General features: G+C 50.4%; 1 protein-coding gene across 3 annotated transcripts in view; it reads right to left on the bottom strand.

Moving 5' to 3' along the window:
* LOC133344687 (uncharacterized) overlaps positions 1 to 22,253 on the bottom strand; it is a 57,614-nt gene extending 35,361 nt beyond the window's left edge. For all 3 annotated transcript variants that reach the window (XR_009755360.1, XM_061554745.1, XM_061554746.1), the window contains exons 1-4: positions 22,137 to 22,253; positions 19,192 to 20,193; positions 8,187 to 8,429; positions 433 to 569 (exon numbers count right to left, since the gene is read on the bottom strand). Coding sequence is in view for 2 of the 3 variants with exons in the window: in XM_061554745.1 (XP_061410729.1) it covers positions 433 to 569; positions 8,187 to 8,429; positions 19,192 to 19,412 (601 nt within the window). In the remaining variant the exon portion in view is untranslated. The remainder of the gene's footprint in view (positions 1 to 432; positions 570 to 8,186; positions 8,430 to 19,191; positions 20,194 to 22,136) is intronic.
* Between the last annotated feature and the right edge of the window lie 823 nt (positions 22,254 to 23,076).

The raw sequence follows: 23,076 nt of genomic DNA, 5'->3' as shown, positions 1-23,076 counted from the left end.
CTTCTTGGTTCTTTTGGTAAAGTCACATAGAATGAAATAATAAAATAATACAAATAAAACATAATAATTATTTTATTATTTTTATTTTTACTATTTTATTACTTTACCGAAAGAACCAAGAAGATGAATCCCTGCAGTCACGAAAGCTTTAAATCGAAATGCACACAGAATGTCAAGCACCACCATGTACCTGCTTTACCCTGTGCTCGATATTTCACCTTGTATCTTGCTCCCCTGCGTTTCACGTACGACCAAGTAAAACGCGACACTGACGCACGAATGTTCCACCACCACCCCGCGTTCCATCGTTCCACCACGTGCGAGCCCACCGTGCCGTATAACACGTAACCCACCAACGTATCCACCTCCCTCCGCACCCCCGCGTATGCAGTTCCGCCGCCCCACCCCGCGTCACGAGCCGGCCCCGCGTACCTGCCAGGTGGGAGCCGCCCGCCCAGGCGGCGCGCAGCCGTGCCCGCACCACGCATGCCACCTCGGCGCCACCGCAGCCGCCGAAACGAGCGCGCGCGCCGTCATAGAACCAGCGCAGCGCAAGCGACTCCACGCGCCTGCACGGCAAGGGGTGGGTGGGTGGGTGGGGGAGTGGGGGAGGGGTGAAGAGGCAGGCGAGTGGGTGAGTAACACGGGGGCGACTCCGCGGGGTGGACACACCACGGATACGGTGGACGCCCCCACGCTCGGCACGCACTCCCCGAAGCCGGAGGTCTTCGACCGTGCGCGCCGCTTCTGTCCGTCAAGACGCACGATCTCAAATGCCGTACAACAGGAGCTGCCGTGTGTGTATACGAACAGAAGCGAGACAAACACACGTAGACGCGTACGACTCCTTCTAAGCCAGATGTCCCGTCATTGCCCGAGGACAGCCGCTCAAGATTTGTTTGCTCTTTTCACGTCACGTCCAAGGTCCTCGCATCTCGCTCCGAGTCCTTCCCCTCTCATCCTCACTCTCCCTCTGCACTGCACTGGTGGCATCTCCGCCACCCTCCCATTTGCAACCGTCTTTGTCCCTTTCTCGACACGTGCCCAAACCGGTCTAGGATCCATTACATTTATCGAGAATTTGTCGAATTGTACAATTTCTTTTTTTCAATATTTTAACGGTTAAAATATCTCTCGCGCGCATTTGCTTACAAAACATGTACACCGTTGCCGTGCGCGTAATGTAAAGCACGTGGAAAGAATTGAGAGGAGCCGCACCGATCGGGGGCACTGGTGGCGACACGTAACGCCCGGGCCATCGCGAGACAGCGCAACCTCGCCCACGACAAACACCGCGCTCACAGGAACGTGTCGCGTTCACCCACCGTCGTAGCCGCAATCAACCATCCGCCGCCGTGAGACCGCTCGTCTTCTCTCTCAGTGCACATCTACAGCCTGACCGCATCTTACCGGAGCGCTCCCTAAAATAATATATATACGTAAAAAAAATCCACGTGGAATCAATGGGTGGGCGGGGAGGGGGGTGGTTAGGGGTGTCTAAATAACTAAATAAATATCGGCGAAAATCCTTCGGTTTTATGACGTGGAACCGTCACATCGTCAGCCTCCTCCAGAGCGAACGGGGTACAAAGCGCAGGGTGTCCGGTCCGCGATTCTTGGCTCCGAGCCAGCGATCGCTTCCCGCTTCACCCCCCATCCCACATCCCCCACCACCGCCTCCGCCACCCCCCCTCCTCTCCCAACCCGTCCGTCGGACGTGCGGATCGGCGAGTTACAGTGGCCGGCACGAGGCTGATTGCGCTCCCAGTGGGGGGGGGCTCGGAGTGATGGTAGGAGCGGTGGTGGTGGGGGGTTTGGGAGCTGTGGTGGGCGGGCGGGCAAAGGAGGGAGAGAGAGAGATGGTGGGGGGGTGCCCAAGATGAGTGAGTCCACTGCTTCTGTGTGTGCTCAGGCCTGCCCGCCCGCCTGCCTGGAGGGCGTGGATGGCGGGCGCATCCATAAGAGGGATAATTGGATGCCGCTCCTGCCCCTCTCCTCGGGGGACGTAGGGGCCCATAGCAACCGACTCATTACGTTCGCTGACATACGCGCTCGCCGACTCGAAGCGCGCTAATGAACGTCACTGGGACGAGGGTTCTCATTACGGCAATTAAGTGGGGGGGGGGGGGAGGTCACCAGCACCAGCAAAGGGAAATCACACCAACTTGTTTAAAGCGTTTAATTGCGTAGACACGCTTGCAACGAGCTGTGCCCGGCACGAATTCAGCGTGATGCGCGCCGTTGTACGAAAATGATAAAATTGTAAAAAAAAAAAGACACCGTCCACACGATGCTTCGACTAACAAATGAGGACCGATAAAATATAAACAATTTCTGTTACCACATCCCAGCAGCCGCGCGGTGCACTTGGCATGGACCCTGGTGCAAGGAGTGAGATGGGACCCCCCCCCCTCTCCCTTCGTCCCATGGGCCCCCTGTGCAGCTGCACTGCCTGCACACTCGATAGCTACGCCACCGCAGGACGGAACATTGAAGCTGCACTCGGCTGTAGAGCAACCGAAAAACAAATATATGCATTTCCCCTGCATGCGCCTTAACACTGGTACCACAATCATATTAAAAAAAAAGTGGCAAATGTAAAAATCATTTCCCCAGGGTGCATGCCACATTACATTTCATATCCGTTAATTCTCCAGAGGTTTACAGAGAGAGAGAGAAAAAAGAAAAGTGTGATCCGATCTTGAACATGGATTTGCATGTTTTAATACGGGCCTCCCAGTTTCTCCCCGCTGGAAACGCTGCATCTGCTTGATGTAGAATTAGCAGCACGCTTGGCTCAAGCGCCCAGCAGTGGCGTGCAACAAAAGCATACCCACCACGTATACAGTGCGAGCGCACGCAACGCCAAACATCCCCCCCCCACCCCTCGCACAGTCTCACCAGGCCGACCATCAGCTCGACTGCGTCAACCGAATCGGGACCGGGCATGGCCGATGTGGCAACCTGATGCATGAAAGAATCGGCGGGCCTGCGAGCGGTGCGTCCGCAAGTCCCAAACCACCGGCCGCATCGTCAACACTCCGCTGCTGCTGCTGCTGCCTTCGCTCCTTTACAGGAGGAATGGACACGAGGTCCACTCTGCTTCTTAACAGACAATTGGGTGGATAACAAATCTAAAATGACATCTGTAATCTGCTGCTATTCATCCATACGAAGGAGGAGGAGGAGGATGAAGAAGAAATAAATAAGCTCGACTGCTGTTGTTTGTAAAGGTATAGTCCTCTATCAATCCAACGATTGGTGGTTCCCGTGTGAATCAGAATCAAAATCTTTGTTCGACTGGAGGAATCCGATGAGCGATGAAGCTCTTTTTCACAGATGTCCAGTAGGGGGCGGGTCAGCAAGTTACAACAACAAACAAGGGGAGGAGTGCATAAGTATAACTGGTAAAAACAAAGTTTTTCACTATAAATCCTTTATATGCGTGGCGGCTAGAGTCCTCTCGTCCTCTGGCTTGAGATGGCTGCCACCTATGGGTCAGATGATTGTCTGCCAGTATTAAGCAATTGGTAATTAAATATTTAATTTGTTTTCCCTAAACAGTGTAAAATTTTGGAAAACAAATTTCACGAACATTAATTGTCTCGCACAACGAGTCTGTGTGCAAAATGTCAGCTCGATTGGAACACGGGAAGTGGGTTAAAAAACGACCGAAAGATTTGCACGGTCGTAAGCAAGCAAGCAAGCACGCAAGCACGCAAGCAAGCAAGCGAACTTAATATAAAGGATTTAAAAAACGAGCGAAAGATTTGCACGGTCCTAAGCAAGCAAGCGAACTTAATATAAAGGATTTAAAAATATATTCGCCTGTGGAGGACGCGGGGATCGATCCCGCGACCTTTGGCATGGGAAGCGAGGGCGCTACCAACTGCGCTACTCCGCCACGGCCTGTGGAGGGGTTACGCTCTGGGCTCTTACACTCTGACGTTCAGCCAGAGCCATGAATGCATTCTATTTGAATATATGTAAAATAATTTTTTTTTGCCTAAAAAGTGTAAAATTTTGGGAATTTTTTTTCACGAACAATAATTGTCTGGCACAACGAGTCTGTGTGGAAAATGTCAGCTCGATTGGATCACGGGAAGTGGGTTAAAAAACGACCGAAAGATTTGCACGGTCCTAAGCAAGCAAGCACGCGAACTTAATATAAAGGATTTAAAAATAGAGAAAAGGTAAGCAAGTCATTAAAATGTTTGTATATACATTAACAAAGTATACACGTACAAATTGCATACGCACATGACTTCCTGTCATACCGGTCATGGGAGATGTATGACCATACTTCACCATTCGATTCGGCACGAGTTGGTGAAGAGAGTGGAAGGCCCACGACTCTCTTGACTATCGGTCGCCACTGATGTTAGCCGTGGCCGGCAAACAAACGCGGGTCACCGGGTTCATAGCGCGGCGCGCTAACCACCGTGTTTGATGCTCTCCGCCAAGACTGCAGTTAGCGAGCACCTAATAGGTGAAAATAGAGGGGAGAGGTGGCCAGCACCTTACATGCACGAGTGCATTCACCTCCCCAGTGGCGATATTCGCACGCAAAAGCTTGTGCTCAATTCACGTTGAGTCGCGACCTCGTATAAGGGCGTGCAAAATGAGGACACAAAGCACCTCACCGGCATCACGCACACTCAAGAGCCGTCCCTAAGCTACGGCGAATCGGGGCGACTGCCCCAGGCCCCACGCTTTGGGGGTGGGGGGGCACGCTTTGCCGTCACGGTGTCAAATCCAATGGTTCCAGTTTACTTTGAGGACGTCGGGGCCCGGCACTGACCGTCACGCCACGACGAATAAACACAGCACAGCGAAAGCAATCGGCAAAAGAAAAATTATTTGGCGACAGCGTGCCAGCACATTAACTCGGCCGCTGCGGCACGGGCTACCAGAGAGCCAGAGACACGCAACTGCCATTGCCATCAACAGGGCGACCTTTTGCCGAGGCCGAGGATAGGGCAGCCCCGACTGTGCCTCCACGCTTCCAATTACTGCACCGCCGTGCTGATAATTTTTAAAAATAGGCGCATGTAGTAGAAACACCCCCCAAACACACGACGCACCGACTGCTGTGTGGGTTGTCGCGGTTGTGCTACCGCGCGGCTATCCCGTGCCTTGTCGCGCTGTGCAGCATGTTGTTCGGGTTGTGCCACGTGTTGTTCGGCAGGTTTCGCCCCACGTGCTGGGAGCTTCCTTTTGTAGGTTCTCCCACGATAGAGCCTTGAGGAGAGCTCCCAGGACGTGGAGTGGAAATGTGGCACGTTGCGTGTTCGTAATTCCGAACATCTGTTAACGCGCGCTCTTACGAGTCCAGTCCATCACAAACACGCCGCGCTGATCACACACACAGGAGCATGCTCTTTGGAATAACAACAACACCGCTTGAAGTTGGTTGCAAAAACTGGCCCAGAGGACGGATCCCGAACATCTCAATCTCATTAAATTTTTACTTTCAACGGCACGAAGAAGAAGTAACCGACGGATAATGAGCGGAGGCGGCCTCCAGTTCACGGGGCCAACCGCGGCCCCTGTAGCAAAGCCGCCGGCACCGGTGCGCGTGGTGGATGCGCCCGTGTGCCAGCGTTACATCGGGAGACACACCGGTGGACTTTAGCCATAATTACCGAGGAGTCGCCGCCGGGGCTGCTGCCGTAAGGGGGAAACCGTATCGTGGGAGAGCCAGGATGTTAACCTTTCGCCGTGAGAACGGTCCCACGTAAGCTATAGTCATAAATCACGGGAGCCGCCATGGGTTTTAAAATATATATATTTAAGCTTTAACCCGTACTCCGTGGGATGGGTGGCGGGGATGGCGAGATTTCAACTCCCTCGCCTGGTATACAGGCGGTCGTAGGTTTGACCCCAACCCTGACGCCTGTGTATTTGGAGTTTGCATGTTCTCCCCTGTGGTCGCGTGGATTTTTCTCCGGGTCCTCCGGCTTTTCCCTCCACATTTCGAGTATATGGCTGCTATGAATTCCCGCATGATGAACCTCTTTGTTTGTGGCCAGGTCGATTCTGACAAAGAGCTACATAGCTCAGGGGGGGCCTTACCTTGTAAAATAAAAAATAGTAATAGAAACAAATTATGGTAGCAGCATGCTTTAACTCCGCCAAGCAACAAAGCCAACAACAGATGGAATTCCACCGCCGAAAGAGACGAGATTCCCAAACTGCTGTTTCAGTTCAACAAAATCAACCAATTGATTTCCTGCTCAAATGAGAATTGACACTTGCTCAACTCCTGTCTATGGCTCTGAGCCAGTGATGGGAATTCCACATTCCTCCTGGGGTGGGGGGGAGGTTGGATGGGTTGTGAGTGTATCAATAGAACAACCACTGGTGACTTTTTCACAAAATTGTACTTCATTTATCAACTCTAAAGGGATGATGGGTTGAGTCAATTCCCAACCACGACTTGAATTTGCTGGGAGCTCTACCTTTGAACCAGCCGGTCGGATTGACAGAACACCTCGCGTTATGTAATTTATAAAAATTTCCTAAGACGTGTTGACATTCTCACCACCAGTTACTAATTGCAAAAAAATACTCTGCCCCACTTACAGCACTGTAATATAGGAGGAAATATTACAAAACTTCGTGCAATATTAAACAGCAGCCAAGCAAGGGAAGCCTAGGAATGTGGTTTAAAAAAAAATTGTATCACTCAATAACTAAAGCATCGCTCACATCAGAGTGTGTGTGAACACCTTGGGCAGTTATCGGAGGTTAACCGGGATCATTAAATCGGCTTACAAGAGCTGAGTTCATTGACTATCTCTGAAATGGACGTGGTAGCATCATTAGGTTTACATCATATATGAAATGGAAATACTGTAATAGATTATTGCTTCATGAATTTACGTATTTCACCTGCACGCAAGAATCTATTTCAAATTTTTTTTACCTCTTTTTTCGCTCCCGCAATTTTATTTCAAATGTGCCCTCCGCGTCAGGGCCAAGAGTTGAAGAGATGTCCACCCGCAACACTTTTGCAGTGCAGTGCATCCCTCCATAACACAATCTGGCAGTCAAACCGAAATTGAATGTTGTAATTCTCGAAGCCAGAGTTTTTCAAAATGTGGTGAAATTTAATCCGGTGGGTTTTTTTTTTCACAGTCAGCGTTGACCAGGCTGAGGCCACCGACTCAATGCAAAGGAGGCGGGTTTTAGCACGGGTGGCTGAAACCTCGTTTCAAACCGGGGATTTTTGACCTCTCGGTTAAATGGCCACTGCCAATGTTTTTGTTTACATTCGCGCTCGTATACAGTGTTTAAATAGTTGTAACTGATTACTTGTTACGATTCAACTAGGTATCTCAATTCAAGCTCGATATTCCAGAATCTATTCTGTTTTGTCTCATTGTTATCACCTCATTTGTATTATTTATTATTTTTTCTTGCTCTTTGGTATCGTTTCATTTGCTCAATATAACCTAAATATAACATAAATATAACATGTAACATGGCATATAATTTTTAAAAAATTCACGGAAACCACAAATAGGCGATGCCCATACATACAAATTGATGCGTGGAACCGAGGGTCTATGTGTTTGGAGGGGTGGCGCGGTTGTTAGCACACCGCACTATGAACCCAGCAACTTGAGTTCATTTCCCAGCCGTAGGTGAGAATCGATTGTTAAATTGACGAACTGACAAACCCTCATTACTTGAATAAATCGTGACCTCCCTAACGGGTAGCAACCCTGGTGACGGGAGCAGCGAGCCTTGGCGGAGTGACAGAGGCGTCAGCCGGTTCGCCCCTTTTGTCGCTCGCAAATCCGAGCCATGCTGGTGCCCTTGCCGGGCTGGCTGAGGGGCGGGTCAAGAAGCACTGGATTTATTTTCCACTGCGCAAGCCGAGCCGTGCCACCGACGTAACCCTCGGGGTAAGAGCGGCACAAAAGACGCGTGCGTAGGCCGCGATGCGTTTGAGAGCTGCGCACTGACCGACGTCACACGCGCGTTTTGCACGCTAGCACCCCCCCTCCCCCGCAGGCTCCGGCCCCCGTGTTGGCACCCCGTAAAAAATGCCGGTGGAAAACCACCCGTGCCGTGCCAGCCCCCCCCCTCCCCCCCACCACTTGCTGGCACGGCTTAGATGCGCCGGGCGAGGGCGCAAAGGCCAAGGCGGAACGGTGTGAAGGAGAACGACGACTCACGTGGCCTTGCAGCACGTGCGGCACTTCCAGCCGCGCTCGGTGCGGCCGCGCTCGCAGCACCAGCGGCGGCGGCAGCAGCAGCGGGCGCACACGAAGCGACGGCACGCGTGGCAGCGGCGCCGCGCGTTCAGCAGGCAGCAGAAGGCGGCGCAGCAGCGCACGCAGCGCTTGCCGCTGAAGCGCTCCTGCCGGGACAGCAGCGAGCCCTTGGTCTCCTCCTCCTCCACGTCCTGCCTCAGGGTTCTGGGGGTGCGCGATCGTTCGTTGGCACACACGCACACGAACAAACAAACAGACAGAGATGCACTGTGTAGCCTTTGGCAGACTGTTGAGGCAAGTGCTGTTAGCGAGTAGCACCTACGAAAAACGGCAGGTCACACGAGGAGGTGGGTGCCCAGCACCATGCCCTGCCGCATTTGTCTCCCCAGTGACGATGTTTACACATCGCACCAGGTAGTCATATGAGACGGAGTCAACTTAGGGGAGGCCCAGAACTGATTCAGGTATCGTCACTGGTGTTGGCCATGAGTGGGAATTGAATTCAGGTATCTGGGTTTTTAGCCCAGCGTGCTAACCCTACATTACCGCTCCCCGCATATATACAACAAAGACGAGTCGGTTTTACACGTAGGCTTTCGCGACCTGTATTATTGTTAACGTGACACATTTTTTACTGATTGGCCGTGTCGGGTGGTGGAGGGTTGCGACACATTTATAATAACGCGATCTAACCCAAAAAAAAACCTTCATTATGAACAACAAAGACTTTTGGGTGCTGCTAGCGAGCACATATGAAGGTCGCCACAGCACACAACGGGGTGGGTTGCCAGCACATACACACACACGGTCATCCGCCTATGTCTCTCCAATACCGATGTTGACACACCACGTCACCGGGTACTCATTTTGGGCCGAGTCAATCTAGGGTTGGCCAAGGTGAGTCTGGGCTCCACTTATCAAGGGCAATGCTGCACCCCGAGCCGCACGTGGGCTACTACAGCACACACACCTGCCCATCATTCATTGTACTTAATTAATTGCTCTTGTAACTATCTTGCAAAAGATGGGATTTTTCAATCTACAAGGGTAATGGAAGGATGGAGGAAATTGCAAGAGTGCCATGACTCGTAAACCCATGAAAAAAATACATTTAACCTTCACTGCATTCAGCACACGTATCCATTAACAATGTTTATTTTGCAATTTGTTTTCCAACTGTTATCGGTGTCAGTTCATGAGACAAATAAATCCAGAACTCTGGCAGAGGTGTGCAACAACCCACATAGTTAAGATTTTTGCCCGTGGAAGGTGATATCACAGAACTATTTCCGAGATCCTTTCAAGTCACCTCATTTTATACTTTCCCACATGCCCCGATAAAGAGATATTCATCACGTGGCGATAACAAAAGAGCTGCAATTTGTACCAACTTAAGTAAAAAAAACTAACTTAATACAGTGGTGACTGGTCAGAGACCAACTCACGACATTTGAGAAACTGGTTTAATCCTGGATACATTGATACCTGGATTTGAACCCAGGAGTTCAACATTGCTGGCTCACTGCTCAGACCTCTGTGCCACCTGGCAAGGTGCCATACTCTTAACTGCCCTTGTACAAGGTGGCTCAAAAGTCAGGACACATTGGGTGATTACATTTCTTTTTAACTTAATCACAAAAGGTAATTAAATTTATTTTAACAAATGTTAAAAATTACTTCCCTTGAAATTAATGTATTCATGAATTCTCTTTCGGAATGAATTTTTGACTTTTTCAAAGATTACAGCTTGTATAATCTTTGAACATTCATCAATTCTTTAATTGTCTCAATTCATTCAGGGTTCTTGGTCGAGATTTGGAAACAAGGGATTTGAGGTGACCCCACAGGAAGAATAAAACTATACATTAATAAAGATAATGGATGAAATAGTATCTTAGAGAATAAACAATAAAAATATATAGATTTGTTTAGGCTATCGTAAAGCAACCGAATAATTTTGAAATCAATCCAACGATGTTATTTATAAAAGCAGTGGAGAACTCATTATTAAGATTAATTATCTCTTCATGAAGGAAGACCTGGGATTTACAATATTTAGTGGGTGGATTTTTAACACAATGTTTTTCTGTTTGTGTAGAGACAAACATCTAATGGCAAAAAAGTGGGTTTCGGCAGCAAACGTCAACAGGGATAATGGCCAGTGGCCAATAATAATTACACTGTTCAACAACAAAAAAAATATTTTTTTCTCGCCTGGACTTTTGCAGCTGTTCTAGACTAATTTCAGGGTGCTGATTCCAAATCTGATCTCAGATTTGCTCTATCACATCTCATTTTTATGCTATCGGCATACCCCATTTTCATTGATTTTACCAGAAATTAACTCTGTCACTTATGATTGCAAGTTGTTGCGAGTCAGTGACTGCTTTAGTGTTAAAATATGGTGCTGTATTTTTAGGATAGTGTGTTTATAATATCATTTTATGTAGATATCCACATTTATTTCATATATTTTTTCTGCAGTTTTTATTGAAAATGCAATATTTGATATCTCAAAAACCTGATGTGATAAACAAAAACTGATGCCAGATTTGGAATCAGCACCCCAACATTACATTAAGACCGTTGGAATACCTTATGCCAGAAAAAGTGTGTTGACCAGTGTTATGGAATTGGAAGCCAAGGAATGTAATGCGATTGAGAGTACGTTCGCCAAAGGAGATGGAGTGATCAAATCAGCTCGTGTAGAGGTGCTAGGTGGATTTTTACATGTTACACGAGAGATGGCTTGGGGGAGGCATTCATCATTATCAACAACAACATCATTCTTGTTGTTGATTATGACGATAAAGAATTGTATTTTTCATTGCCCATCGACAGCCAGCCACGACGCAACCTGGACACTGTGAACTCACGACCTTTCCAAACAGGACGCATCCCCCGGGGCTTATCTCCGGCGCGCTCCTGGGAAAATGAACTGGCCACTAAAGGCGCGAGGAGATCTTCTCGCTAACTTTGTCCCGACGCCAGCGGTCGAGGCGACGCCAGGTTTAATCCCCTGCTCGAGATTAAACGCTCGCCCCGCTATCGCCTCCTGCAGTCACGGCGACCGTGCTGCCGCTGCCAATGCGAAACGGAGGACTCATCGCAAAGTCAGAATTATCGGGGCCAGGACGCGCTCGGAATGACAAATTTTGACGGCGAGTTGTGCGGCAGCAACTAACGCGTTCGTTTTCATCCGCCACCACCTGCCAAACGAAATCATCCCGTGTTGTCATTACAGTAACTAATCAAGATTACTGGGGTGGAGGGGGGGGGGGTGAATTAAAATTGTACGCGCTCGTTAATTGGTCATGCAAGCATTGGATAATTGATGTGGTGCTCGATTTCACCAATCGTTGAACGCAAATTGTGGTTTACTTATGCGCTGTGTTCATGTCGAGCGGTGGGTTTTTTTGCGGAATATTTACGGCTGATATGTTATCTGCCTTTTTTGAATATTTGCTTAGGATATTCACAATCACGTTGCGGTTGTTGGTTGCAGTTAAATTAATCAATGCTACTACGGATGAACGACCTCCGTATTCGATTCGGGAGGGATTTAATCCATTCTTCCACCCTTTGGCCGGATGGACTGCAAGATTTAGAGGCAACCACACTCAACCACCTTGACCTCAAATCAGAGGTGACAGGCCAAAATCATTTTAATGGGAACTGGTAAAGCATGAGAGTTGGGGGGGGGGGGGTTGAAAGGAGAGTAGAGGGAGCAGCAATGGATAGCTGGGTCAAGACTGGCCGAAACGGCCATGAAAGAACAGAGAGACGAAGAGAGAGAGAGAAAGAGAGAGGCAGACAGAAAGACGTTATTATCCACAATTCTGGCTGTCCGCCTGATGACGCTAGTTGAAATTACCGACGAAACGTCGTACGCGAATTGTAAATGTCGTGGGTTTTCTCTCCAACGCACCGGTGTGCTGAACGAGTAACGAATTGGCACGTTTAGTTTACGTGACAAACCTCACTAATTGCCTGTGTCAGGCGGTGGCGGGTTTAACGACGCATTATTATTTACGCGATCTAACCCGAACACCTATGTTATAGACAGAGACACGATGACATACGCATGCGAATGTTATTAATTTATTCCTTCAGTTGACGGGTGGCAGTACCCAAGTAAACACACCCACCCCAGGCTTCGAGCCTCCACCACCCACACCTGGAATGGAACCCACCTACAGATTGTAAAATCTGGCTTGCTGGCATCCGCACTGCCACCGCCACCACCACCACCACCCAACCATCACAGCTCACAAAATAACGACCGTGAGCCCGACCGTGAGTGCACAGGTGCAGAATGAACAGCTAAGTAAAGAACTCGAACTCCGGCGTGCGTGCGGAACCACGTCGCGGCGTGTGGCACGCGGGTTGGCGGGCGGGCACAGCACCGTCCTGGCGAGCCTGGCCCGTGAATCGAGGGGCATGGGCGCAAAACAGCGGCAGCAACATTGTACCCTCGCTGCCTTCTCCCTCCCCATGAGAGTTCAGCATCGATTCTTACTGCGGTATCAGCAGACGTGGGCCGGGCGTGCTTCGGCTGCACAAGGAGATTTATGCGCTCGCTCCCACGCACGTAGAGAGACGTAGAGACCCCCCCCCCCCCCTTGTTGCCTCTAACAGGCTTCTGCCGCTGCTGGGGCATAATTATGCTGTCAGTGAGCACCTAATAAGGCAGGCGCGGCGCAACGGAGGGCGGTGTGGTCAGGACACAATAATCCGGATCCGCCTTCGTCTCTCCTGTGCCCATGTCTTAGCCCACACCAGATGGTAACTCATTTAGGGCTGCGCAAAAAACGACAGGAGGGTCCAGCATTGGACATCACTTGCCACCAACGTCAGCCAAGCCGTGGCCGGAAATCAAACTTGCCTGGCTGCGTTTCATGGCGCGGTAAAAACGCGAACAAAATACGCCACCACTCCAGTGCGCCCTCTCCCTCCCTCCCACGCACACACGCACGCGCACACACACACGCGCACACGCGTACCGTTACACGCGCACGCACACACGCACGCACACACACGCACGCACACACGCACGCACACACACGCGCACGCACACACACGCACGCGCGCACGCACACACACGCGCACGCACACACACGCACGCACACCCGCACGCACACACACGCGCACGCACACACACGCACGCGCACACGCACACACACGCGCACGCACACACACGCACGCGCGCACGAACGCGTACCGATACACGCGCACGCAACGAGCTCTTTTCCAAAAGGCCCCTTCGCTTCAGAGCGACGCGGCATCATTCCTCACGCCCGGGCTCTGCCCTTGACTCCCCAACCCCCCCACCCGTTGCTAGGAAACTCCTCAATTCTTGAGACTTCACAGCGCCGGCCCAACACATATATATATATTTTAAAAAATTCCCGACGTCTCCCCTTCTTCCTTTCCCCACAGCTCACCACGGCCACCGCCTCCATCCACCCCCCCCCCCCCGCACAAGAGGCACGCTCCGATGAGACGGCCTCTGGGCGATCTCGGGGGCGAGATTCGCAAACGCCGCGGCGTCGCGGAGTCTCTGCAGCGGTGCCCAGAAAGTGACCGCCAGGGAGTTTAAAATCGCGACAGATCGCCCACCCCCAGACAGATCGCCCACATCGCCCCCCACCAAACAACAAAAATTAATCCTGATGCGCTATGACCCCCCCAATATAGCATTTCCGCGAGAGCAACCGCGGCCGCCGAGTGATTAAACGCTCGGGAGACACGAGGTCCGAAGCCTCAAACAAACTGCACCCGGGCGCAATGCAGAGAGGCACGGCCACTCAAACGATCGATTGGCCAATCGTTCAATTTCCTTTATTTGACGGAACGTGAGAGCACGCCGAGGAGCGATCTATCCGGCGACCTGGGTTTACCCGCGCAGGCGAAAGCGAAGGCTTAGAAAATGCTCAATAACGGATCGCGCAAACAGCGCCGGCAGAAACCTCCCGAGTCCTAGAGATGCAAGTTGGTGGTTGCTGAGTAAATAAAAAACAAATCCCAAACACTATTCAATAAAACAGGCACATGTTTGGTTTGCCACGTGTGATTAAAATAACGTTTGGATCCATCAGCCGAGCAGTCCTTCTGAACTCGTGTTTCTCAGCAGAATTTTGTATATGCAAGCAAACCTCGGATTGGTTGCGACCAGTGCCGGATTAAGCTAGTGCGGGGCCTGTAGCATATGTTATAAATGATTCTAAATTAAAAAAACACGTAAATATTGATACACAATTTTTTTACTTGCATAGTAAAGTAATTGTATTTTTTCATTTGTTATAGAGACAGATAATACGACATCGCTAACCCTAAAACACCCAGTCGTTCATAAAAGTTGAAGGCAGTATAGTACTATAGTAATAGAGCAAGTGCAGAATCACTGAACCGGAATCGATAGCTTGAAATCATTTAGCGCGGGGCCCTTGAAAGTGCGGGGCCCGTAGCATATGCAGCTACTTTTGCCACTAGAATAATCGGGCATTGTTTGCGACCTTAAGGTGATCGTCATCAGCAGAGTCTGTAGACGCACGTCTGCTGGGGTGCAGCGATGTCATGGCCAAGAGCGCTCCACAAACACTTGTTCAGTGGCGTGCACCAACGTGGTATAAAAGATATATACGGTACCGTAATAACGTTTAAGAGATATTCATTTGTATCGTTGCATCGCGGGATCATGAGAGATGGCGACGGCTCAGAGACGGCGGCTCATGGCTGATGGTGACCATGACGATTCATTTGCATTTTATATTTTTACCGTATTCTCAAGATTTGTAAGACGCACCTTTTCCCTCGGTAGTTTGGAGCCATCGTTGGGGAATGCGTCCTGAAATCCGGTAGTCGTGCGTGCGTGGGTGTGCGCGTTGGTGCAGAATCGTGTAACTTTATTGACACTGGGCATCAATTTGGGAGCGCGTCCTACTTATTTGATGCGTCTCATAATCCCGTGAATACAGTGGTTATGGGCACCTTTCCCAAAGTTAAAATTTTGCCTACGAGCATCGAGCAGTGCTTCGTCGTGATAAAATAAATAGTTCAGTGCCACGCTTTATTAATGACCCCGCGAAAGTGCCTTTGCGTGTTTTTGCACTTCCTTCAGAGAAATGCTGCGAACTCAGGGAAAGTGTGCCAAAGGCATGACCACGGGCCGAGTGAAGAGGGTGCCACCTCCTGTGGGAATCACAACAAAGGAGCTGCGTGGCAGTTGACGATCAGATAAATGGGCCGCAGGCACTGTCGTTTTATTACTGAAAATGTGCATGTTGTTTTATGTGTGCATTCAAATGTGTGTGTGTGTGTATATGTAGACGTCTCAAGACTATTATCCTACATTGCGTTGTATGGCCACTTCCATGACATTGGGCGATTTCAGGGTAAAATAGACGCATCGAACTTATTAAATGCAAGTATGAGCCCCATGGGGTTGAGTGGTAGGACAGCGGTTCGTGCACTTGCACTCTTAACCAGTGCATTTCATCTGGAACCGTGGACATGGTCGGTGGGGAGTGCCATCTAAATCGGTCCTGGCCTTCTGCCTTAACAAATCCGCACTTACCAGGACGGTGAAGTATGGTCAAAACGACCCCCGCCCGTGACCGTCACGACGCTAAGACGCCTTCCTCCAGCACTCGATGGACAGAGGGTTGTCGATCACCATGATGAGCACGGGCACTCAGCCCTACGCGAGACTTCCTAACCCTGTGGATCTGCTCCTATCGTTACAAACACACTCGCATCTTTCCGCTGGAAAAAACGATTGACGTCTGTGCAGGAGCAGGGCATGCGTGGGATTCTGCTATCGGCAGCGACTGATCGATGAGACGAATCGTGGAGGGCGGGGGCGGGGGGGTTTCTTCCCTCCGGTCATTTGTGGCCAACGCTACCATGCTCCCAAGCCTCCAGTGTCTCTCCCGGCAGCATAGCAATGCTCTCGCCTGGTGCGCGGGATGAAAAACACGTTATTGCTGCAGCACTGCAAGTCCTAGATAATAAGATGCGGTGGGTAAAGCACCACGTTATTGGTGCGACGCGCGAAGAACACGACGTCGTGTTACTAACTAGCGAGTTGCGTCAATTACGGTGTTAAAAAGTCAGTGATTTATTAGAGTTTTGCTCAAATGAGCATCGAGGCAGTGCTCATCTCCTGTGCACAGTCCTATATCGTGGTACTAATTTATCAACCCCGGGAGGGATGATGGGCTGAGTCAGCACCGAATGGAATATGGTGGTCGGAGTAATAATAATTTACAGACCTTTATTAATCCACTGATGCTTTCATTCGATATCAGTCATGGGGACTGTTTGGATCATACTTCACCACACAGGTCAGTGTGGATTGGTGAAAGTGGCGGGGGAGCAAGGAGTGGTTAAGAAATTGCTCGTGACTATATTAGCCGCGGTCATACCAATGCACCACCCTTCTACCTCAAGGAATTCTGTTATAGCCGTACTGCATGTGCTTCATTTGTCATGCACTGTGTAACAGGACGTGCTTTATATGTATAAGCTGACATAAACACACACTCGTACATTAGCCATACTAAAAATGCAAATCCAAAACAAGAATTACTGCTGGGAAAATTATCATGTTTCGCCGTCACAAAGGCCTGAACGAGCCAGATGTATTTCTCGCAGTGTAGCGCGCGAGCAGCTAAATTGCCGTAGTGGCTAAGAGCTATTTGCATTTTAAGCGGCTGCGTTGGCACACAAATCCGAGGAGATGTCAGCGTGTCTGGAGCCAGTGAAATATGAAAATCTCTACGGACTCTTTCTCTCTCTCTAACCGCAAGCACACACAGCGACGCACCACCTTGTGTGCGCGGGCAGTTTCCCTGTTACAGCGGCATCGCAAAGGAAAGCCATTTAATGTCGCCCGCGTTGGAGATAAAGGGGTGGAAGGGGGGAGTAGCAGAGGGGGTGTGGGTGGCACTCAGACATAGCCCGTGGCGAAAAACAGAACGAAAAATCCGAATGGCATCGAAACAAATTTCAGCGAGGATCATATACAAGATTACGTTTTGTTTAGGTAGCGCACGGCGGTCGAGGTGTTCCAACAGATGGCTCGTGACACTCACGTGCGCGCGCGTGCGCAGTCAGCGAGCCACCTTGATTTATCTGCCCAGGTGTGAGGCCGCCGCGGGGGGGGGGGGGGTGATGCGATGTGCGGCGGGGAGGGGCGGGCCGGTGTGGCAGCAGCTGAGGATTATTATGATTTCGATTTAAAGCTTTCGTGACTGCAGGGATTCATCTTCTTGGTTATTTCGGTAAAGTCATGTAGAATGGAAATAATAAAGTAATAAAAATAAAACATAATAAAATAATAATAATAAAATAATACAAATAAAACATAATAAAATAATTATTATGTTTTATTTTTCTTATTTTATTATGATTTAGAATAAAAAAAAACCCTACGAGGGCGTACCATTAGCCGGTTGGGGGGGGGGGGGAGAGAAACCCCTCGCGATCGAGCGAGCGAATGAATTACCGTGAATGTGCGCAAGGAGCGTTGTTAGCGGTGAACTTGTATAATTCATGAGACTTAAGAAACGGGCCCTGCTGTTGTTAGTCAAATCGCACGCGGGAGGTGCCTGCAAGTCGCGGATGAGAGGACGGAACCGGAGTCGTGCCGTCACGGTTGCACGCATGCGACGCGCTCTTTTGACCGTTCGTCGGGATCCTAAAAGCGGGCAGATTTAATATTTCATCGAAACCGGACCAGATCACCGTGACGCAGATGCGTGGGCATTAAGTGGCATTTAACAACAGCTAACGGCACATTTCCAGGAAAAGCCTAAAAGTGTTATTATGCTGTTTATGCATAACAACACCTTTGACACTGCTGTTCATTCAATCATAAAGGAAACCAATAAACACGCTTTTCAGAAACGGCGCTTAATAGCGGCTCTGAGTAGAAGGCTAATGTAGCGGATTAATAATCTGGTTTTTTTAACTCCAGTGCTCGTGCCTCCCCCACTGTCCACGGTTCCATGTTTACCGCTAACGATGAGTCGTGCACGCCTCTTGCCTGATACACAGGGGAAATCTGGGCCGTGAGGATGGTGTGGAGGGCCTGGAAAAGGAATGCAGACGCTGGTCTGCGTTTGTTCTGCAGAGATTGTTTTCGTGGGTAGGCTGGTTTCCTCCCAGAGCAAGCAAAACGACAATTTTCTGCCCTCGCCAGGGAGCTTTGTCAATTAACGTCAAGAATCACCAGTATCAGCGGCACCAGTAGCATCAGCAGCATCAGCAGCACCAGCAGCTGGCAACGGTGGATAACCGAGGGAGAAGGCGAACTGCTCAATTCAGTTCCTGCAGAAGCCCCCTGCACGTGCAGCAAATCGTCGGACATCGTGCTGAGTGAGAGCAACACGCAGTACAAGCCAAAAACACACGGGAGAGCTGCCCTTCAGTTGCCCACGAATCGTATTCTCTCAACATCGTGGGCCTCTCGTATGCCATAGCGAGCAGGCATCAACCGCCTGAGAAGCCAGCACGACGTGGTGTAGTAATTCGGCACGTAATGATTCACCCTCACAGAGATTGCATACATTTCCATGGCTCACGGTTGCAATTTAATTCAATAAATTATAAATTTTGCGTCTCGTTTTTGTTCACCATCTCATTTGTACAATTTAGAATGTTTTTGTAAATGCATGCGGTCGCACTATAAATTATTAATTTTGCGTCTCGTTTTTGTTTACCATCTCATTTGTACCATTTAGAATGTTTTTGTAAATGCATGCGGTGCCCTGTCCAATTTCTTCCATCCACTTCATAGCCTGGGCGCCTTGAACCCCACACCAGCCCATCCAAGGGCCCCCCCGGGGGTGCATTGCAGCCTCACCGCCTCGCACACTCAAACAGCTCCGCCGTGGGCTCCCAGCCGCGGACGCTCGTACACAGCAGATCTCCGCGATTCGGGTCGCGCGATTGCCGCACTCACCGGATTCTGCGCGTCTCCCGGTGGCGCAAGCTCGCGTCTCTCTCCACCACGCGCAGCACGTGCAGCACCTCTGCCTCGGTCATCATCGGCGGCAGCTCCAGCACTGTGGTGCCGTCCCCTTCCCTCTGCCCCCTCTTTTCCACCGCCCCCGCATCCTCTTCCTCCTCTCGCCGCGGCAGCCCCTGCCCCGCAACCGGCTCGGTGCTCCGCCTGCCTCTCATTGCGCCAGCTGCTTGTCGCGTCGAATAATTCCGCCTCTCGCAAAATTCACGAGACGCCTCCGCCTTAAGATTCACAGGACGCCTTCTTGAAATTCAACGGTCGCCTTCTCAATATTCAGCAGACGCCTGGTAAGAATTCACGGAATGCCTTCTCAAAATCCACTTTATGCCATCGCAAAAGCCGTGGCCAAGAGAATTTTACGTGTCATCGGAAGAATGTTTACCTGTTGCCCATTCCTCAAATACGGCAGACTCTCCTGTCTGTAATCGGGTTCCTGCAATTGCTTCCTTCCCAACAGGATGTTGTTTTGCCTTTCAACTCGAGCTCTTTGAGTGCCCTCTCTTCTTGCAATGCTCCTCTTGACATATAGACCCAGGCGATTGATAAAATGTTGCTTCAAAGCCCTTGAATTGCTGCTTCAAAGCTCTCAGTTCTCCCGTTCACTTCATTGGGCTGGGCTGAGCCAATCTCTCCCACTCTGCCACCCGCTCTTTATCCGACAAAATGATTGCTAGAAAATGACCCTTCTCTCTTCAGCTGCTGTCTGCTTACATCCTTAGCTAACTCGGCAATTCCTGCACGCATGGAATTAATTGCATGAACCTCGGTGCTATTTCAGTGTCCTTGAGTCTTTACTCACACACTGCTTTCAGAGTTGCTATTTAGAAATGGCACTATCCTGAAAAAAACCCAGGCTCCCATCTTCTTTGTGACCTCCGTACATTGTGTACCCCAAAACACGCGCTTACCGCCTCGTCCAGAGATTTATGGGTGAGGTTCCTGAAATTGAGAATAGGGCATAAATAATAAATTAAGCTCATAGAAAACAATAATAATACGAAGAATTATGCCCTTTATTTACCCATGAAAGCCTCACTCTGAGTCGAGGTTCTGTTTCAAGACGGCCGGCCCTGCATTTGGAAGTTTGGCCAAATTCCATTCGTGTTTGTTTAGCTTTGCATCGGAGGAAACTGGAGATCCCAGAGAATTCCCATCACTCGTGCGAAGAGGGATAAGCAGACTGGTTCGTGACCATCGTTGCATGATGCGTGGCATTTAACTAATTCGCTGTAATTATGTTTTTATTGAGAACAGGGTATAAATGATTCATGTAGCTCGCTGCAAATAACAATCATTATAAATATATTTTAAATTTAACGAGAAAAACCTGACAAGAAATGAATTTTCATCTTCTTGGTGCTTTCGGTAAAGTCACGTAGAATGGAAATAATAAAATAATAAAAATAAATCATAATAAAATAATTCTCACGACGTTTCGGCCACAACGCAAGCAGCCGTCCTCAGGTGGAGAGCAGGTCTGTCGAGTAGAGGACGGCTGATGCGTTGTGGCCGAAACGTCGTGAGAATTATTTTATTATGATTTATTTTTATTATTTTATTATTTCCATTCTACGTGACTTTACCGAAAAAACCAAGAAGATGAATCCCTGCAGTCACGAAAGCTGGGGATGCTCACAACGCCTACAAAGTATCTCGCTCAATGGCTTTGCCACCTTGAGAAACGATTTGCAACCTTCAAAGCCCCCTTCCTCCAACCTTTCCAACAGCCACCGTTACGTAACTGATAATCCCATTTAAAGCGCGCGCACGCGAATTCTTGACTTGGTCCCCAATTGCAGAAGCGGGGTGTCTGACGCGTGCAACGCAACACGCACTAAATTAGGCTGAGGAATTCATTTCAGGTGGAACATTTCGCACTTACGGCCACGCGAAGCAACAGGGAGATCTGCTTTTTAATTGTACATTGTTCAAACTTTGCGTCTCGCTCGAGCTACGGTCACCATTTCCCATAAACAAACGCGAGGTAGGATGTTAATTGGTGGCCGGCTGATGTTTCCACTGCGTATTCTGTTTGTGTGTGTCAACTTTGCGGTATTAAAATCGTGTCAAATAATGGCACTTCAGTTTTCACTGCTGTATCAAGCAACCATCTACGCATTCCAACACACACACACACAAGCCAACATACAACACATACCCCCCGTGTCGCCTTAACAGACTGTTGGGGCAAGTGCTGTGAGCGAGCACTTATGAAGGCCGGCACCGCACACGAGGGGGTGGGTGGCCAACACCACGCAACATACAACACACACAAGCGTACATACATATAACATACACATATCAACACACTCCAACAACACACACAGCAAAGATCCCCCGCATAGCCTTAACAGACTGTTGGGGCAAGTGCTGTTAGCGAGCACCTATGAAGGCCGGCACCGCACACGAGGAGGCTGGAGGTGATCAGCACCACGCCCGGCCGCCTTTGTCTCCCCAGCGCTGATATTTACAAACCGCAGCAGGTATTCATTTAAGGCCTAGTTGACATAGGGGAGGGTCCAGAACCGGTACAGATAGTCATCCCTGTCACTGATCATGAGCGGTAATCCAACTCGGGTCGCTGGCTTCGTAGCGCGCTGCGCTAAACACCAAGCTCCCGCTCCCCCAACATACCAACGGCACACGCCACAACACTCGCAGCAAACGCACGTGCGCGCACTGCACGCTCGCCAACAAAGACAAAGCTCCTCCGTACAACCTGCACACACGCGGTCGGGGCGAGCATTGTCGGCGGGCACCTCGTGAAGGCCGGGTACCCGACCGCCACGGATACACGGCCAGCCCTTGCAGCGCCAAACGCCCCCAATCATTCCACTCGTCCGTCCCGAACATAGCCAAATGCTCCTTCTCTCGGTCCTCACCGCACAAAGCATCGTCCTCTTCTCCCGGCTGCCAACACACGAGGCCCGTCTTCATCGTCAACTGGAGACAGCCCTTCGTCCCCCCCCTCGCCGCCCCTCGTCCCCCCCCCGCCGCCCCTCTCTCTCTCTCGTCCCTGGGCAATGGCTAGAGGAATGGTGTTGCGGTCAATATCCAGGACTCGTCCCCTGAGCGAGCCGACGCGCCTTGGGAGACATCTGTGGTCTACGTGCGTTGTGGGGGGGGGGGCCTTGCGTCCGGCGGCATCCGCCTCTCACTCCTCCCTCCCTCCCCCGTCTCATCCCTCCATCCTCCCCCCCCATTCCTCCTCTACGTCCTCCACCCCTCCCTTCTCACTTACTCCGCGACGCAGCGCCGTCACGTGACGCGTGATGGTTATTCCAACACCCGTGACGAGCCGTCGTGAGCTTCGCGCGTGGCGTAGCCATCGAGGGTGCAGGCGGTGCGACTGCGCCGGAGAACGCGCGCGTCGTGAGTGGTGCCCAGGCGCCAGGCGACTAAGGGATGGGGGAGGTGGTTTTGTTTATTCCTGGCACCAGAGCCCGTGCCAACCACGCCATGCCGCTGCACGTCGCCACCATGATTAGTTTGTCGCTATTATTGTTGAATGAATGAACACATATGAAGATCCCCCGGATAGCCTTAACGGACTGTTGGGGCAAGTGCTGTTAGCGAGCACCTATGAAGGCTGGCACGGCACACGAGGGGGTGGGTGGCCATCGCCTAGCCCGGCCGCCTTTGTCCCCTAGTCGTGATGTGTGCACACCGCGCCAGGTAGTCATTTGAGGCTGAGTCGGCCTAGGGGAGGCCCAGGACTCGCTCAGAATAATCGTCACTTGTGTTGCTCGTGAGTGGGAATCGAACTCGGGTCGTCAGGTTCGTAGCATAGCGCTAACCACTACACTACCGCTCCCCACCTAT

The sequence above is a fragment of the Lethenteron reissneri genome, chromosome 20, assembly GCF_015708825.2.
Source record: "Lethenteron reissneri isolate LAM-NWPU_2019-01 chromosome 20, ASM1570882v1, whole genome shotgun sequence".
NCBI lineage: Eukaryota > Metazoa > Chordata > Hyperoartia > Petromyzontiformes > Petromyzontidae > Lethenteron > Lethenteron reissneri.
This window is presented reverse-complemented; position numbering and strand designations above follow the sequence as displayed.